Here is a 20453-nt window from a genome sequence, read left to right as displayed (position 1 = left end):
TGAAACACTGGCACAAAAAGCACAGCTCTTGGAGGACAAAACCCAAATGCACGTATCCTTTTACCTGACCTTTAGAAAGAAACAAGGAATCTGCATATATTAGTCAAGGAGGCCTCCCAAAACCTCACCTTTAAAGGGATGCGTTACTAACAGGACCAAAACATGTAAATTCACATGCTGGACTAACAAAGACTCAAACAAGCTGTTATTTATTTAAATTTATTTCATTAAATATTTCTATGCCAGAAGAATTATCACATCAGAAGACTTTAGTCTAAAGTTAAGATATCATATTTAAAATGTGAACATACGCTACTGTGCAAAGCTGAATTTTCAGCATCATTACTCCAGTCTTCAGTGTCACATGATCATTCAGAAATCATTCTAATATGCTGATTTGCTGCTCAAGAAACATTTCTTATTATTATGATCAATATTGAAAATAGAACGCCTTAGCGTTCAGATCTATTCACTTTGACGAATAGAACGTTTGCAAGAACAGCATCTATTTGAAATACAATGCGTCACATTGATCAATTTAAGGCATCCTTGCAGAGTAAAACAAATTTTTTTTTAAATCTTCATGACCCCAAACTTTAACTTTTTTCATGATCAATAATGGAGAAAAAAAAACAGATTTATTTTGTGATGATGACCAGTTCACTGTGGATTATCTCTGTTATGACAGCTTTCAAAATAAATAAACTGACACTGGATTATTGATGCGAGTGAAAACAACTGTACAATTGATGGCTTGTTAAAAAAGTTGACCAATCAGAATGAAGTATGTTGTGGGTGATGGTCATGTGATCTTGTTCAGCTGGCCCAAAGAGCAGGTGGAGATCAACAACCTCAGTTGAATCAGATACATGTGGCACGCAGCAGATAAACATTTTGGTTGGTCGTGTTTCTGAAATTATTAAAGCAAAATAAAGATTGAAGCAAAGATCCATTTCTGAGAAAGTAAAAATAACAACACACTTCATACAAAATCATACGGTTTCATCAGCAGAAGGAATCCAGAGACTTTTTTGTTGTTGTTGCTCTACTGATTTCTTTTTGACAACTTTTAATTAAATTCAAAATAGCTGATTTTCTGAATTAGAATTAATTAAAACCTAGACATACAGCAGATAACAGCGTTACAGTCATGCAAAGTTGTTTGGAAATGAAAAAAATAGAGATTGGTCTATTATTCAAACTGTTTGTCAGGTCTTTATATATATATATATATATATATATATATATATATATATATATATATATATATATATATATATATATATAATTTTAGGACCAACTAAACTTTACAGGATTACCCCCCCCCCCCCCCCCCCTTGAAACAGGGACTCATGCTGGTTTGTACGGGCTGGCACTCATTCTTTGCATTGTGGAATTACATGTACAAAGTAATTCATGGCGCCCTTCTGCTCTATGCTGCCTCATGACACAGACACGGCACATCCAGCTGTGCTGCAACGCCTCGAGGAGCAAAAACACCTCTGTGTGTGTGTGTGTTTAGTGGAGGAGGAAAACTTACTTGCCCAGCTTTCTGCAGTCGACCTTTGACCTCTGTTCAGGGTACTGTGTTAAATTGCCCCTATTATTCTATTTCAAAGGTTCCTAGTTTTGTTTTGGAGGCTCCTACAATAGATTTACATGCATTCAAGGTAAAAAAAAACTTTCTACTAATACACATTGCAGCATCACCTCTTTTCTCACAGTGTCTGAAACAGTTTAATAAATGACCAGTCTCTCTAAACCCTTTTTAAATCTTTTTTCTTAGAGCCTGCTCTGTTCTGATTGGTCAGATGGCCCAGTCTGTTGTGATTGGTCTACTCTGCTCTGATTGGTCAGATGGCGCAGTCTGTTGTGATTGGTCTACTCTGCTCAGATTGGTCAGATGGCCCAGTCTGTTGTGATTGGTCTACTCTGCTCTGATTGGTCAGATGACTCAGTCTGTTGTGATTGGTCTACTCTGCTCTGATTGGTCAGATGACTCAGTCTGTTGTGATTGGTCTACTCTGCTCTGATTGGTCAGATGGCCCAGTCTGTTGTGATTGGTCTACTCTGCTCAGATTGGTCAGATGGCCCAGTCTGTTGTGATTGGTCTACTCTGCTCTGATTGGTCAGATGACTCAGTCTGTTGTGATTGGTCTACTCTGCTCTGATTGGTCAGATGACTCAGTCTGTTGTGATTGGTCTACTCTGCTCTGATTGGTCAGATGGCCCAGTCTGTTGTGATTGGTCTACTCTGCTCTGATTGGTCAGATGGCCCAGTCTGTTGTGATTGGTTTACTCTGCTCTGATTGGTCAGATGGCCCAGTCTGTTGTGATTGGTCTACTCTGCTCTGATTGGTCAGATGGCCCAGTCTGTTGTGATTAGTCTACTCTGCTCTGATTGGTCAGATGGCCCAGTCTGTTGTGATTGGTCAGATGGTTCAGTCTGTTGTGATTGATCTACTCTGCTCTGATTGGTCAGATGGACCAGTCTGTTGTGATTGGTCTACTCTGCTCTGATTGGTCAGATGACTCAGTCTGTTGTGATTAGTCTACTCTGCTCTGATTGGTCAGATGGCCCAGTCTGGTGTGATTGGTCACAACTGTAATATCTGAAAAAGCATAATAGGGGCACTTTAAGTCACAACCCATATAAAATGCAGCTCCACTTCATCCATTCCGTGTCTGTCTTGAGTTCACGAAACACAGTTACAATCTAGAATATTCAAATACAAAAACAATTTAAGGGAACAACGGAGTATTTGGAAAGAGTTGAACAGACTAAAATGGACACTAACACACACAGAGGTCTGGGTTGGGTTATCCGGCCTCGTTCCAAGCCCCTGGTCCACCATGCAGGACAGCAGGGTCGATCACAAGCCAGTTTCTTTCTGCCCACTTTTGGCACAACAGTGGCATCACAGCCAGAGTTACGTCTCATAGGGCAAAACCCAGAGAACACAAACACAACTACACACACACACTTACACAAAATACACACACTGATGGACTAGACTTCAGCAAAAACATTATTATTATTTTTTTATCTGATTTGTACAGAATTATTGTGCAAATTATATGCATTGCATTTATTTGTATGCATTTATAATGCAGTTGTATGTTATTAATTAATATATTATGTAAAATACTATATATTATACATATATTACAATAATATATATTAAAATATTAAAAATAATATATATTATAAGAAAAATGCTACATATAAAGTTTATTTAGACTACTGTTCAAAAGTTTGAGGTCAGTAATATTTTTAGGGTTTTTGAAAGAAGTCTCTTCTGCTCACCTAGGCTGCATTTTTTTTAATATAAAATACAGTAAAAACAAAAATAATATTATTACAGTCATCAAAATATTACAATTTAAAATAACTTTTCTATTTGAATATATTTTACAATGTCAAATATTACAACGTATTACATTTTTACTCAGAATTCTTTGATGAATAGAAAGTTCAACATTTATTTGAATTATAAATATTTTGTAACATAAACATTTAAATAATATATACGTGTATATATATATTATATAAATATATAATATATATATACAGTATATACATATATATATATTTACTGTCACTTTGATCAATTTAATGCATCCTTGTTAAATCAAAGTATTAATTTCTTTAATACTAAACTATTAAGACCTTTATATAAGAACTTTTATAAATTGCAATCTAAAAACAAATATGAGAAAAAATAAAAACTGTCAACTGTGTGTTTTATAAATAACAGATTTATTTATTTATTTATTTTTCTTCTCTGATCACTTTGAAATTTCCTTAAGATTTAATTTTGGCAGAAGCAGGCTAGTAAGTGAAATTCAACCATATATGGTTGTAAATATTGTTGACCATAAACCTTTACCTGATGCTGGAAAATCATGGTGGTTTCCAAACAGGAAGAAAAAGGCCTTCATTCAGGGTCTGTAGTGGAGTTAAAACATAATTTTTTAACAGCATTGTTTTCTGTAAAGTTGACCTCACTGCAGTGGGTTCAGTGTGGTTACAGTGCTTTGCATTGTGATTGACAGTAGTGAGTGTCACTTTGAGTTGAAATCACGTGTCTTGCGCGCTCACGCCCCCTACCGACACGAGCACGCGCTGCGTCGCTCCTGTGTGTCCAAGAATAAAAATAACTAAATATATAAATAAATAAAGTACTAACACATGACAGCACGGTTTCATTATAAGCTTTTAACAGCAGAATCCAGGATTTTGCACTGTTGATCAACATTTTCCTATTATACTAAAGGCTAAGTTATTTGCAACACGTGGGCGGTTTCAGCCAGTTTGAAGCAGGAAGGTGAGTTATGTCTGTAAACATTGCATATGTACCCATCGACAATATTTAATGTGATTAATTAATGCATCGTAAATACTATTACATACTTATTTTTATGACGCCACACTCATTACCCTAACTAAGTATTCTAATGCACAAGATCTAATATACAGTCAAGATCTTATACAATATAATAAATAACATAAAATGCCTATGTCTACATAATAAAAATCTAATGCGCAAATTATTTTGCTTCGTGAATTCAAGATATATGTAGGCAATATGTAGATGTTCTTACCTTCATTGCAGAGGGAAAAAGACCCAGTGAGTTTCTTTTACTGTCTATGGTGAGTCCAGAGGAGTGGCTAAAGGTATTTATAGTACGGCAGCCTGCTGGGACATTCAAGGCGGATTTACACAGAGCAATGAATTAATCTCTAAAAAGGTAAAACAAAAGGTTGGGGTCTTATTGAACGGTATTTTTAAAATACAAGTATGTATATGTTTCAGCATTGCAGTAATGATAAAGGTTAGAAAAGTCAGAACGTGTATTTTCATTTCAGAAATAGAGATTTCATTTCCTATTTGAGTTGTCAAAATATCACTGAAATCTCATTTGTTATTATCTATTAATTAAATGTTTTTTTTTTTTTATTATTATTGTGGATTCCCTATATTATTATGACTGCCGCTAGCGAAAGCGGTCATATAGGGATTGTCAAAGTTTTTTTTTTTTTTTTTTTCGTCACCTACTGAATTTTCCGTCAACGATACCAGGGACACTGAAGCACCGGGGAACATGAAATTTGGTGGACATGTAGCCCCACTAGACTTTTACGGAAAAATTTCGTTTGGTCCCCGGGGGCCACTCCCCCCCCCCCCGAGCTGGGGCCCCCCAAACCCCAAAAATGCAGTTTTTCCTACATAACTACCTGAACCGTGGCACCGAGGATGAAGAAATTTTAATGGTATGTTGCTCTTATGGGCCCACATCAACCTAGCCCATAATCACTCATTTGTGATTTGCGCCCCTCCCATAAAAAATGAAAATGCAATATTATTCTGCTTTAATCGCCCCTATCTTCAGTTGAGATGTTCAGAACTGCACCATATTTCATGTGTATGATTAACTTGACATCCTCTGGGGGTATCCTCCTCTAAGTTTCGTAGAATTTCATCCATGGGGGGGTATAAAATAAATTCATTTATGTGCACATTTAGTGACTGTACACTCATCGGCCTGTAGATGGTGGTGTTGAGCGAAGGGTTGCTGGTTTAGGATGATACTGTCACACACACTGACATCCACACGCACAGACACACACCCATACACACACATACAAATCCACATGCACAGACACACACACACGCGCACACACACATGTACGCACGCACACATACACGCACAGACACACACATACACGCACAGACACACACACAGACACACACATACACAAACACACACACAGACATGCACATACTACTACTTTTTTTAGGTATATACCCTTTAAATGCAAATTAGCTGCCGCTGGACGACCCAGGGGGCGGAGCTTCATGAGCTCGCGCTCAGTCTCTCAGGACAATTTCATCTCACGGAATGATGATAATATCAGAAACTCTCAGTAACGGTGTTCATTTCGAGTCGGACAATAATGCCTACAGAGTCAGAGTGCTGTATAGAGATGGAACAGGTATAGTTTAGTAGTTTAATTACGGTTATTATAACGTATTTGTCATCTGCTTATATGTATCCATTATTTATTAATAGCCTACAAGTCTGCTGTCTGAATGATGATCAAACATACTGATGAGTTTAATAAAGTTTATTGTACATCACACAAAAGATGAAGCGTCAGTTTTACTTCAGAAAATCACTGTAAGAGCTGAGTAAACACAGTAAGTTATTAGAAGTGCGCAAGTACATAAACGAATTTCGGTAGAGTTGAGGGAGCATTCCTGTGGGCGGAGGTTAGTCAAAAAACGGTTTTAATGACGTCATTAAAGAAGGAAGTAGAGGGATGTAGTCCAAACGGACCGTTCGATGTAGGCGACTTCTGTTAAATAAAATATCTCGCTTGGCATTGAACTTTGAGCTTTATAATTTTACAGATATTATTTATGCTCTAACAGCAACATTACACACTAACTAAAGTTTGAAACATGGGATCACGAAGAACGGGACCTTTAAAGAATTAAGAGTGGGGGGGAAATCACATTATGATATGTTTTTCTCAAAAACATGTTGGGAACAATTATTTGGTCGAATCCATGATGCCATGGATACCAACAAGATGTCCAGGACCTCTGTCAGAGAATGAGGCCCACAGCATTAAAGATACAGCAGAGTATTTCATTTTACACATAGGGTACTTTTTTATCCCTGTGTGCACCAAACCCATCGTAAGTGTTTTAGTTAATTTTTTAGTTTCATCTGACCATCTTTAATGACACGACAAGTAAACATCGCACTATGGATTTGCAAAACTTTATTGGGTTCATAACAAGTGAGCAATGGAAATCAAAACAAAACCAATAAATATTCAGTTCGAAGCCACTGGATTTGACAAGTTGTTGGACGTCTTCAGTTCTGGGATGGTTCATTTTTAACCTGACTTTGAACTGCAGTAACTCATATTTCGACTGAGCTTTCTATATGTGGACGAACACTGCGATTAGCGCTGCTGAAGCTCATTGACTTTCCCTCATCCTGAGGCTGAAATACCCTTGAGAAGCTCCATCTGTCTCCTCTTGTCCTTCGCCCTGTTCACTGTCATTTTGAACAGCCGGCAGTACGTCTCCATCGCAACAGGAGTGTCATCGTTGCCTGGCACTGGGTACGTGATGAGGCTGGGGTTACAATTAGAGTCCACAATCCCGACGGTGGGAATATTCATTTTGGCTGCGTCCCGGATCCCGACGTGCTGCTGGAAGACGTTATTGAGCGTGGAGAAGAAGACGATTAGGTCTGGAAGTCTCACCCCGGGGCTGTACTGGATAGGGGCGTTGGTGAGCAGTCCTCCCTTCCAGTAGCGTGTGTGCGCGTATTCTCCGCACTCCCTCGCCGTCGACTCCACCAGGTGCCCGAACTGCCGCCTGCGGCTCACGAACAGGATGATCCCGCCGCGGTACGCCACGTGAGCCGTGAAGTTCAGCGCCCGCTGGAGGTGTTCTGCTGTCTGCTCCAGATCTATGATGTCAACATCCAGACGAGAGCCGAACACGTACGGTTCCATCAGCCTAGAGAGAGAAACATAGCTTAGAGATCTCAAATAAAGTTCAGGTTTTGCCACCTTGTATAGATTTAATACAGTAGTGGCCAAAAGTGATGTCCAGTCTAAGAAAATTGGCAAATTATAAAAATAATAAGATTTTGTTAGCATGAAGACATTATGATGAACACATGCAAAATACAAGAGAACCAACAAAATATTTATAACCGATTATGATGTACGTCAATGTATGCTTTTAGCTTTTTGTTTTTCTGTGCATTTATTTTTTGCATAGTACAATAAAACTTGTAACTTTAGTTTGCCTTTTTTGCTAACCAAGTTTATTGTTTTGTTGTTCCTTCATATTTATGGTTTGATGGTTTAATCGAACTTGTAGGGTCATTAAAAACACTACTTTGTGTGTGTGTGTGTGTGTGTGTGTGTGTGTGTGTGTGTGTGTGTGTGTGTGTGTGTGTGTGTGTGTGTGTGTGTGTGTATACACACATACATGAATACAAATACAAAAAAACAATAATGTGAAACATTTCTATTTTAATATACTTTAAAATCTAACTTATTTCTGTCATGCAAAGTTGAATTTCTGAAGGATCATGTGACACTGGAGTAATGATGCTGAAAATTAAGCTTTGCATCACATAAATAAATACTATTTTAAAGTATATTAAAATAAAAAAACTATTATTTGAAATTGTGTTCACAATATTACTGGTTTTTTCGCTATTTTTGATCAAATAAATGCAGCCTTGGTGAGCATAAGAGACTTCTTTCAAAACATTAAATATAGTAATGTTTACAAACTTTTGACTGATGTGTGTGTGTGTGTGTGTGTGTGTGTGTATGTATGTATATTATTCCATGTTATTTCCTCAAGTAAGGGTCATTTAAACTGAATGTATTATTATAATAACTATAAGAATATCAAGTCATACTGAAAGACACTGCATGTGAATTACCCACCTGTGTCGGCAGCCTTTCTTGTGTCCGAGATGGACACGGGCCTCAAACAGGTCCTTTACGGTGAAGAGCTCAGACAAGCGGAAATAGTCTGGTTGTGTAAGTGGGAAGTTCTGGATTTTCTCTGTAGCAGCTGCATATGGAAGACTGTATATTAGTTATGAATACATATATCTCACACTCTCATTGTATGAGTCAAGTGTTTTTTTGTATAGGGCTTTTAAATATTGTTTTACAGCTTTACAGACAAAAAGGCACACATATATCAGGTACTTAAAGTTCATACACTAAAGTTCATACACTACATAAGCTAGCTAAAGAGGAATCATTCTACATCGAGCTGCTTATATATGCAAAATACATCTCATCTTTATTAATTTATGTCTTTGTGGTTAAACAATAAAGTAATGTAAAATGTGGTGACAGATTTTGTGGTGGGAAACGCAAAGCAAAACCAAATCGCAAAGAAAATTGTTATATACCAAACATTTTCAATCTTTAGATGCCACGGACCCCCAAATATAATCCTCCTCCTCATGCAAGGGACAACCATCCTAAAACTTAAAAGGTTGCAATGTATTTTATATGTAAATAATTAAACAAATGATAGTGAAATTAGCTATATTTAATAGTTTACTTTAACCTGATATCTTTTGTATTTTAATCAACTGTTGTTATTTATTTATATATTTAATCATTTATTTTAATGTCATTAATTTTTAAAGTCACAGTATTTCCTCTAAACATTTCCATCGACCCCCAGCACTCCCTTGTGGCTCCCAGTTTGAAAAGCCCTGTAATATACTATACACAGACAGAAATGATATCTCTAGGTCGCTGGGTTTCATAATGATAATAAGGATCATAATCACCGGTGTCTCTGGTTGATTTGACTGCAGCTGCTGCGGAGCTGAATGTCTGTCCGTGACATGACAACACAGCAGTGACCAACCGAGGTCTCCGGAGAACCTGCGTTACTGAAATCATCATATTCAATTTATTAAATGTTAGATTTTTTTTATTTTTACAAAAGTATGTTGCATGCATGGCTTCTCAGAAACTCAATGGTGTCACGTAGTTTCACACGTAATTTATTGTCATAACAAATTACAAGCAAAGTAATTATGTGTTAATAACTATTCTTATTTTTACTATGGTTTACACAATAAAATGCACTTAAATTAACATTATATAAAACACGTTTTATTTCACCTCTAGTTAAGACGCCCGCTGCCATGTTTCCGCTCGAGCTCCGCCCACTGAGCTTGCGGAAGAGCGCAGAGGATTGTGGGTAGTGATGTTCCAAACAATGCTTTGGTTATATTAAAACCGTTTGGGTTACACACCACATGAACTACAAGTACCACAATGTCCCCGTTATTCGAAATGAACAAAAAAAAAAAAAAAACTTTATTCAAAGAACCAGTGTCTTTTTGATTACAATGGACAATTTAAATGATGGAACTTAAGAACGATAGATAAAACAAGAAAATGAAAACAAATATAAATCCAGAACTAAATAATGTGCTGCAACAATTACATTTTAAATACATTTTCTTACATATAAATGCAGCTCTTACATTTTAAATAAAGTTCATTTTACAATATTCTGTTGAACACGAGAACATTCTTTTCATTATATTTTCCAGCTTCTTCAGTTTATCTGTAATAAAACAAAACATCATGGACAAGTTCCACTAAAGCGTAACAACCAGAAAGCATCTAAATAATTTCTGTTGGAATGCCTATCACATTATCACAGTTCTTTACACAAAAACAACTTCAACAATATATCTACTTATCGTGTGAGCCATCAGTTGTTGTCATTATGTGTCATTTAGTGAACAATATGTCCTGTATTATCTAAGTGGTGTATTTACCTGGGCACACTGACCACAAACTGCAGCCTTCGTTTCACTGTTTTGCAGTCCTACAACACACACGTGCAAAACACATAAAAACATGTTTTGCCCAATATTGCCATCTTTGCTAGGACATTACGTAGGGTTTACCAGGACCACACACACACAGAGACTTAACCACTTCAAAAACTCAACCATCACATATGTCTATACTGTCCCTTACACGTAATGAGTGTATAAAATCTGTGTAACATCAGTGTGTGTGCAAGTAAATGCATGAATCTTTAATATAGTAATTGTATGTACCTCTAGCTGCTTTTGAATGAGGCGGCGTCTGGTTTGGAATTTCAGACACCTCTCCTCCGTGTCCAGAGCGATATATGGGCTTAGTAAGAACCCTGGATCTATAGAGGTGGAGAGAGACCTGGGGCAAACAAAACAAACATATTTACACATGCATGTACACTGCCAGTCTCTGCATCTGTCATCTGCAAATAACACATTTGATTGCTGATACCTCTAAAATACAAAGCATGCTCTTTTTTAAAAACGCTATTCGGTTTAGAGTTCCAATCTTCATTTATGCATTTTGCAAACACATCTGGATGCACGTTTATTTACTTTAGCATTACAGTGTAGAAGATAAAGCAACAAATCTAGAATTACATATTCAAGCAAAAATAAAACATCGACATTTACAAACATGCAAACTGTTTAAAACATAATTGCCATTTTTAACATAAACATAAAAAGCATTAAGACATTTGTATCTATTTATAATATTGGTCTGATACAGTATATCATGCATCAAGTTCAACCAACACAGTGTGGACACGATAATGCAACAAACATTTGTATTACATTACATTCTTATGAAATCCTCCAATCTTCTTTTGTGAGTAAAAATTGACTCCTTTGTGTCTTGATGAGTGTTTAATTACTCTAGAGTAAAAACATGAACATTCAGCAGGACAGAAATATAAAACAAACATTCTGAATATTCGCCAGTCAGTTACACGACGTAGACGTAGAGTTTATTTTTAAATCGCAAGGAAACTGTAGTTTATCCAAGAGTGCGCACATAAACCGGCATTAGCTTTAGTTTCCTCGAACATCTGTGAGAAAGGAAGCAACTTTATATTAAGATATAGCAGAGGAAGCTATGCAAGATACTGATTATAACATACATACACATACACACAGTTAAGAACAATACAGCCTTGTGTCTCAAAGTCAATTTTTATTATACATCTTCAGAGATACAGTTTGAGTTTATTTTCTCTGTGCAGAGCAGGGGACCAAAAAAGTTTTTTTTTTGCAAAATATTTATGAAAACTGGCAATGCCCAGCATAGTCAGCATGAGTCTTTACTTTCTTCTCTTCTATAAACAAAAATAAATAACATTCTTTTTACATAGGAAAACCCCTACATATAATAAGCAACAGAAACAGGAACTAAGAAACAGGTGCGGAGAGAGAGAGAGAGAGAGAGAGAGAGAGAGAGAGAGAGAGAGAGAGAGAGAGAGAGAGAGAGAGAGAGAGAGATGTGTGACTTGACAATTGTGTTTTGATAATATGCAAACGTGCAAATTAAAAAGAGAAAGATGACTGAATATTGAAACATTGAGTTTCCTCCTTGTAATTTGTAATCAGTTTGATATAAAAAAAATGTTTTAAGTCCACTGGTACAAAAATAACCTAGTTATGACAAAAGAATATAAAGAACTCCTAACTAAAAACAAACAAACAAAAAAAATGTTAAAAGGGCACATCAGGGGAAAAATGCATTTGTTGAGGGCAAGTTAGTAATTCAAAGGGCAAAGGATACAATGCTACTGCCATTTTTCTGTAAAATGTTCATACCAAGTAAATGGCTGTTTTTCATACACATTCTGTATACATATTGTCTGTAAACTCAAAGGGGCTCGTTAAGAAACACAAGCAGAACAAATTTCTTGGTAAACTGTTTGTAAAATTCATTGTAAGAAATTAATTTTGCCTGTGTTTCACAAACGAGGCCTATTTTAGTCCTTCACTGTTGCACTGAGGAGATTTTCCTCATTAAGAATCCTCAGGGAACATTTAATGTTACTGAGAGGCGACTCAGACTTCCCTCTCAGAGGTCAGAGGTCAAAATTATGTCGTTCTATTGTGGATGAATTACACTGAAACGTAACAAAATATTTACAAAAAATGTTGTAGTTCTTAAGAACCATTGCAAAATGTATAACAAATGAATATGCATTGATGCACACTAAAACAGTTTCATTCTCTTGGCTTCTACATTCTGTAGTCCTTTTTACAGTTTAGTACTGGAAGATGCAATCTGCACAGGTTTATTTACCTTTTAGCCATGTTTTTCTGGGGATTTTTTTGTTTTTTCCTATGGATGGGGGAATTTTTTAACCTGTGGAACTCTTATGTAAACTCACCGGTTATATTTTCATCTTTTCATAAACCTTCGGTTTTTCATAGCAATTACTTTTCATAGTCACAATTTCTAGTATAAAGCAAAGTTTGTAAAGCAGGATTCATTCAGAAATGCTGCAGAGAAAAAAAACAACAAAAACAATAAAAAAAAGTTTAATCTCTCTTTATGACATGTCTGCTTTTAAATATATTTATAAATGTACAAACATACAAAAAAATGATGTGGTACACTCAAACAGTCCTATGTGAGGTCCCTTGGAACCTAAATAATACAGTACAAAAAGACAAAAATGTTGAAATGCAGGATGAGACGCTGCAGTCCGTCAGGCTAAATGCTGAAAATAAAACACAGCTAACGCTTAAAGCCGAAGGAAAATTTCGGCTGTATGGTTGGGAATCTTGCAGAACACCAGTGGATCAGATATGGATCCATAAATACCGCCCAAACCAATCTCATTAATCCTTCTAATTAAAGACCGCAACAATTTGATGAAGTCTAGATGGATCAAAAGCATGGATTGGTACTGGGCTTTTGGCGACCATGTTCCCTCAACTGATATGTGTGTGTGTGTTTGGAGAGAATAAGTACTCACTGATTAGTGGGCTGATTCCTCCTGTCTTTTGTCTTCTGATCTTTCCTTTCCTCATCTGACTCTACATCTGTCTCATCAACACATTTATCTTCCTCATCTTCCTGCTTTTTCTCTTCCTTGCTAACACTTTCTCCCTCCCTTTGTTTTTCTCCTAAACTTGCAGAGGATTCTGTCGACTCAGCTTGGATGCCCTGCAGTTTTGTCTTTGCTGAGAGTGACGGGAAAGGAGTCTGGTCCTGTTGCACCTGGATTACTTCGTTGCCCAGGTGGGGCTGCAGTACGGGTGAGGGCTGGCACAGATGTGAGGTTGTGGGGGATAAGTGTAGTCTATCGGAGAGGTGTCTTTCCCTTTTCAGGCGGTTATGCAAGTAAAGTCCCTCTGTCCTGCCCCCAGAGGGTGCTGAGGTCGAGAGGTCACCAGTGATGACGGCAGGGTTATCTGCAGGGGAACTAATTTGAGGTTTCGAAAGAGGTGAGGGACAAAGAGAGCTAATGACATCCTTTAAAGGTATCCTAGTGGCTGATCTACTGTGGCGGCTGACGGGAACGTCATTACAGTCTGCCGAGGAAGGGTCCTTGACGTCGCTCATACTGCTGTTAACGGGCCTCAACAGGAACAAGTTTTGGTGTTGATGACCTGATGAAGGGGGCGTTTCTGACCTCACAGAGGGTGTTGTGAAGGAGTTGGGTCTGATGCCATGACTTGTTGGACTGTCCTTGCCGTTCTTTGGATCTCTTGGGGTCGAGATCTCTAATGTTTGACATTCAGTCCTCCTGAAACCCATAATGCAATTGCTGCCTGGTGTCAGGACTGGTCCCTTGTTGAGTTCTGCAGGTGCATCCATGGGTCTTGTGGGTGTGGCAATGGATTCCTCTTGCGTTTCACTTTTACTACCAGAGGTTGACGTTGAAGCAGACACTTGAGTTTCTTCATTCGTCTTTTGAATTTCTGTTTTAACATCAAACTCTGCAGATGAGGTCAAAGAGTTTACGGCCTCTTCCTGTTTGATGTTTGCGGCGAGAGGTGCGGACACCTTGGCCCTTTCAGCTAGAAATCTCCTGATCTCTTGCTCAATGCTATCATCGCTGTCAACAGAACTGTCATTATCTTCTGCATGTGGATTGGAAGAAGATATATCCCCATCTGTGGCCTTGGGAACCCCATCATTCCCGGTCACTTTGTCGGTTTGTGCAGGGCTTTTAGATTGTTTGATGTTCTGGACTTCTGATTTGCCTTTAACAGGTTTGCTTTTAGAACCCTTGTCGTTTTTAGCCTGAACGTTCAGCGTTTCTTTGCCACCTTTCAAGATGCCAGACTTAACAAGCTTGGCGGTTGGGATACTCTTCTGGTCGGTGAAAGGTTTCTGTTTTTTCATGACATCCAAAGACGACGCCTCTGAAGGTCTGGCATTTTTTCTCGACTTCATATCCCTCACTTTCTTTTTGACTTTTTTCTTTGTCTTAAGCAAGTCTTTAATTGCAGCATCTAAGTCCTCATCACTGTCCAGAGAGCTGCTCTTGTCACTGCTGTCGTTTCTCTCAGAGCCAATCACAGTCTTTGGGCTGGATGTACTGTAAGTGGAACCTTTGTCTTTGGGTTCACTAACATCCGAATCCTTGCAAGGTGGGGAGTTCTGCTTCGGTTTGCTATTTTTTATGGTGGTTAGACTGCTTGAATGTGATATCACAGTGGGAATGGTAGAAAGGTCAGATCTGGTGGAGTCACTCTGAATCAGAGGTGTCCCTGGGGGCTCCTCTTTAACATTTAATACCAAGTCACCATCTCTGTCAAGTTTGCTTTGTTCATCTTTAAACTTGCGTTTTTTTGACAGAGAGAGCCTGGCTGCTTTATTCGGCTGGGTTTCCTTCGTCGTCTTCTTCGGATCCTTGCTTGCTGTCGAATCTCCTGAAGCTGGTGGAGGTGCACCTGCTGTTATCGGAAGCTCTTTGTTCATTTTTGCTTTATGCTCCAAAAATTTCCGTATCTCTTGTTCAATTCCATCCTCACTGTCAACGGAGCTCTCATCACTTTTATTCTCAGATGGTGCAACAATGGGGAATGGTGGAGCCTGCAGCAAATTTGCGTTAGCAATGCTTAAGTTGGACTCAAACACCTCGGGCATGACAGTTTTGGAGATGTCTAGAATGGCTTCTGCACACATCAGCTCAGCAGTGTTGACCTTCAGGCTGGAGTGGATCTGATGTTCTGTGTGGGTTTGTTTTGGGTTTGGAGGGGGAGGTGTAAACCCTTTAACTTTAGAGCCCTGGGATGTACACTTATTCAAACAGTGATTTACAGCCAATGGTGTAGGGAGATTAGACTTCTTGGTTGTCAGTTTCTTCTTCTTGTTGTTCTTCTTCGACAGCGCTTTGAGTGGCTGAGTGCTCGTGCGTTCGGGAGAAATGACGGATGGTTTGCTACGTTGCACAGGCAGGAGTTGGGGAGGTTTGAGAGGACTCTTCTTTTTCTTCTGCTTGTGTTTATCTTCCTGGAAGCGACGGATGGCTTCCTCAATACCTTCATCACTGCTCGAATCAGAGTCCTCGCTTTGTCGTGAAGGTCTCTGGACATCTTTGTCACTTTCCTGTTTTTCTCTTTTCTCCTGCTGGAATCTCTGAATCTCTTCTTCGATTCCATCATCGCTGCTTGAATCGGGCAATTCCTCTTCCTCTTTAATGACAAGACGAGGTGGAGTTCTGTCCATCTCAGAAGACGAGGAAGATCCTTTCTTAGCTCTGGGTAGAGGAAGACTTTTTACAGGCAAAACTTTACTTGAGTCAGCTTTCTTAAAGGGATTTTCTTTGCTTAGCTTCTTCTTGATGACTTTCTTCTTTAATGCCAGCGTCCCACTCAAGGCTTTCTGGATATGATTGCTAGCGGTTAACACCTTGGCACTACTGGAATGTGTGTGTTGTTTAGCAGCATCTGGGACAGTTGGTTCTCTCCGTGGAAGTTTGGGCGCTGGGGGCGAACTTGTCACCAGATCCCCTTTGCGTTTGTGGTCCACCTTCTCCTTCAAATACTCTTGAATAGCTTCCTCAATTCCCCTGTCCACAGAATCGTCACTATCTGAATCATCGCCAGTATCAACCATGGCGGACTGTAGCTTAGTGTCGGCCCCTGCTCGTCGGGATCTCGTCGCAGTGTCCATACATCGCAATTGACCCTTGTAGCCAGCCTCGTGGCTGGAATGAGCAGCCTTTTCGGGCTGCCCGTTTTCATTCATGTCCGAAGACTGGGTGCTGTGAAGGCTCTCTATAATCATCTGGATCTTCTGTGGGATCGGGGTGCCGCTAACTGAGGCAAGGTCGCTGTCGGACGCACTGTCATTGAAAAAGAGAGGCAGGCTGCAGCTCTTACTGGACCTCCATTCCGAGTGAATAGCCACCACCGGAGGAACCGTCTTCAGGAACATTCTAGAAGGTCGGAATGGAAGGGATGTAGGTGCATGGGGAATCTCCACCGGTGATCTTCACATTCTAAAATGGGAGAAACAGATTTCTTAAATCAACAACATTATTTACTTCTAAAACATAATATGACAATGTAAGCAGAGTGCTATATAAAATATCACCTTTAAACTTATAAGGTTTCATTTGTCAAAAATATTAATGGTATGAGGTTCCAGAGAGAGTTGTAAAATTGTCACTTTAATTACTTAGAAATAAGCTACAGGCAGGGCCATAGCCATCATTTCAATTAACATTTACATGATCACTAATGGACTATAATTTGAGTTGATCAGGTTAATGGATGTTAACTGACGGAACTGGTATCATGTAATACAGCAGATTATCTTCTCAAATACGAACACAGTCTATTAATATTTGTTTTTATTAGCTTTATGTATATATATATAAAAATCCAACTTGCTTGAATTTTAAAAAACATTTTTGATTTTACCTTTTGAATTAAAATGCTTAAACCAGGGTTTAAACATGAAAATTCCAGGACTTTCAAGTACTTTTCAAGCAATATAATCAGAGATCTCACTTATCAAACAATATCTTTATTATCTTTCAAATTCAAAAAAGGTAAATAGATCAATAAAATTATACTAATAAAACAAAAAGGTATAAAGAAAGTGCAGCACATTGCAAATCATGCAATGACTTTGGCAACTTTAAGTATGGGAACATTAGCAAAGCCCTAGAACTTTCAGTGCATAGAAGAGCAAATAGAAAGCATGGATAAACTTCTTACATGATTCTGTCATAAAAGATGTAATAACTGCAATTATTGTGCAAGCCAGAACAGGTGTTTCAGTGACATATAGGCCTAAAGCAAAGAAAAATGACAAACACAATTCTGAATGATATTAATCTTTTATATAGTTATTATTATTAATATTAAGTTTTATAATAGTGACACTTTCTGCAAAGGAGCTGTTGTTAGACACATTTTGTTTAAATGAGCCAAGAGCTGTCAGTGTGTGATGCTGTTCTTAAAGCTTACTGACTAGTCGTTCATATCACAACGTTTACAAAAGAGAACATTTTATTCAGTGGTATTTGAGCTAAAATGAGTGAAGGAAATGTTCTATTTATATTTATTTATGTTTTTACTTTATAGTTAAAACCGATTATGAGAATTATTTCGTTTATTACGCCTCATAAAAATGCTGTGTTAAATGTACTTGTGCTTTGTTACACTGTTACCTTTGAGGGGAATGAATTCAGGAATAACATTTCTTATTTCAAATACTTATTTATCGAAAGTAGCCTAGTAAGCCTACTAAAAGAATCACGTTTGCAACCGTTAATGAACCAGAATCGTTAAGAGGAACCACAATGGAAATTGTATTGCTAATTTTAAAGGCGCATATGCTACACACCACGATCCCGAGCAGCGCCGTAGCCGAGGCCCCTCCACCGCCTTCAACTGCTTCATCTCCCGAGACAATAAACTCTCGTAAGTTATGAAAAAATAACTCCCTCCACTATGATGTTACAATGAAACTCCCGCCAAATAGAGACATTGTATCTCTTTTACACTTCCGTACGAGAAACTTGTTGTGTGTTTTGCCGTCAAAGCTCCGTCTCACCGGCGCTGTCCCTGCGCGCATCTCGCGGCTCTGCCTGCACCCGAGACCGGGGAGCGGAGCTAAGAGACACCGTAGAGGAACCAGCGTCTTCCGCCTGCCGGCCACGGTGTCTCCGGCAGTGTTTACACTCGTTTAGTGTCAAAAGAAGGTCTGTTAGATGGAAGTTCGGGGGTCGTCCGTCTAAATCGGACTATTAATAAAGCAGCCCCCCTAAAATGTAGTAAAGAGAGGGAAGGAGGAAAGCTAAAGTTCGCCTTGATATGTTCGCGGTGAGTCGCTCGCGGGGCCTCTTCACTTCTCGCCGGTTCATTTTGCAAAACCCTCTTTGTATGGTGTCTCTCTAACGTAAAACATCACAGTGGTAACAGCCCACTGCATACAGGCGACACATAACGGGATGAGACTCACCTTACGACTGATGAACAGCTGTTGCTATTATCGTCCAGTGTAGCAGATCCACCTTTTGTAATTCTTAACACATTTTTTGGACTGTCCACATACGGGAGCGGGCGCGCGCAGCTGTCTCGTGCACCCCTTCTGCCTTCCGACTTACCTTCAGAAATCACTTAAAGACACAGTACTGCTGAACAGACTGAATTTGTGTTGTGAAATGAACGATGTAGCCATATATATATATATATATATATATATATATATATATATATATATATATATATATATATATATATATATATATATATATATATAGTGACTGCATATGAATTTATTTTCCTAGGCTATTTTTTATTTACTGAATGATGGCAACAACAGGTGTCCAATATAGGCTACTGGACATGAAAAGCATCTCATAATATATAACGTTGCTTAAGAAGAGCATGTCAAAAAAAAAAGGGTCAAATGTTAATGATTTTAAATATTTTAAGTCACTGCATTGTTTTAGGGACTATTCAAAAGTGTGGAAAATAGTTTTTGCCTTCCCTATATAGTGTTGAGTGTGCCGCATAAAAGGTGTTTCATGAAATCGATATTTTTTCCTCGACAACAACGATTGAAATGTTTAATAGCTTTTTTTGTAGACTTAGATATAAACTCTTTAAAGAATAAACTGAGAAATTGCTTGAGTAAAAACTATTGTTGCTACAGATTTGCCTTGAAGGTTGCTATTTTCAGTCGGTATGAAACGGAAGTTGCGATAGTCTTTTATTCCATGTTGTGACGTAGGCCTAGGCTATATATCCGAGCGAAACGGCTTCTCAAACAAGAATAAATGTTGGGCGGGACTTGACTTTATCCATTGAAATGATTTAATGATTGTGGTTTGCTATTGGTGGATCTCATGTGAGTGGCAGGTTGCCCCTTCAGAAGAGAAGAGATGCTGCAAGAGGGAGGGGAACCTGGCTTTTTGTCTACTGTTTATAATTCTATTATTGTTGTTTAATTCTGTTTTGAGTTGTAACTGTATGCATTTGCTGTTATATTTGTTCAATTAAAAAAAAGAGGGAGGGGAAGTTATTAAATGATTAAAGATTACAAAGGAACATGAATTAAAAGAAAGAAGAAAAATGGTTCTGAACAGTACCAAATTAGGGTTCTTCGGCTTGTAACAATAGCAGAACCCCTTCTGGTGCTAAATAGAACCTTTTTATAAGGTTCCATAAATAAGCATGCTTTGAAAGTGCTATATAGGGCCTTAATGGTGTTATAAAAAACCTTTTCAACAATATTTATTTTCATTAATATTAGTATACAGTATCTTCATATTATTAATATTACTATTATTAATATAATTGTTTCAAATTATTTATTAATATCGTTTTTTTTTTTAAAGGAACCCTGATTATTAATACACATAGGCCTAAATATGCTACAATTGCTCTCCCCTACAAAATACATAGTTATAAATACATAAAATATTTTCGTTACTATTTATCCTCTATGCCTGGTCTTATATCTTGTTGCCTCTACTTGGGTTTTACTTTTTTTTTTAAACAGCATGTTGTGTCAATTAGATACTTTTATTTTTTATTGACATGGCAGATTGTAGCAAAAATGACAGTGCTCTCACAACAGA

General features: G+C 38.0%; 2 protein-coding genes and 1 long non-coding RNA gene across 4 annotated transcripts; all 3 read right to left on the bottom strand.

Annotated features, from left to right (window-relative positions):
• Positions 1–205: 205 nt before the first annotated feature.
• Positions 206–4662, bottom strand: LOC308705870. Of its 2 annotated transcripts, XR_014031974.1 has the most exons (4): positions 4606–4662; positions 3891–3949; positions 1541–2716; positions 206–910 (listed from the first exon to the last, which is right to left on the bottom strand). It is a non-coding gene; the product is annotated as an uncharacterized lncRNA (long non-coding RNA). The 2 variants fall into 2 exon arrangements; XR_014031975.1 differs by lacking the exons at positions 3891–3949; positions 4606–4662 and having other exon boundaries at positions 1541–3468.
• A 1454-nt stretch (positions 4663–6116) lies between these two features.
• Positions 6117–9781, bottom strand: mrps2 (mitochondrial ribosomal protein S2). Its single transcript, XM_081390430.1, has 4 exons — positions 9704–9781; positions 9364–9468; positions 8495–8624; positions 6117–7544 (listed from the first exon to the last, which is right to left on the bottom strand). Exons 1-4 carry the CDS (start codon positions 9726–9728, stop codon positions 7010–7012), a joined length of 795 nt encoding a protein of 264 aa, XP_081246556.1. The 5' UTR covers positions 9729–9781; the 3' UTR covers positions 6117–7009.
• ppp1r26 (protein phosphatase 1, regulatory subunit 26) lies at positions 9568–18972 on the bottom strand. Its single transcript, XM_081390429.1, has 5 exons — positions 18830–18972; positions 13377–16856; positions 10660–10777; positions 10372–10421; positions 9568–10154 (listed from the first exon to the last, which is right to left on the bottom strand). Exons 2-5 carry the CDS (start codon positions 16790–16792, stop codon positions 10151–10153), a joined length of 3588 nt encoding a protein of 1195 aa, XP_081246555.1. The 5' UTR covers positions 16793–16856; positions 18830–18972; the 3' UTR covers positions 9568–10150.
• Between the last annotated feature and the right edge of the window lie 1481 nt (positions 18973–20453).

This window comes from Scardinius erythrophthalmus (assembly GCF_964197995.2).
Source record: "Scardinius erythrophthalmus genome assembly, chromosome: 17".
Taxonomy (NCBI): Eukaryota; Metazoa; Chordata; class Actinopteri; order Cypriniformes; family Leuciscidae; genus Scardinius; species Scardinius erythrophthalmus.
This window is presented reverse-complemented; position numbering and strand designations above follow the sequence as displayed.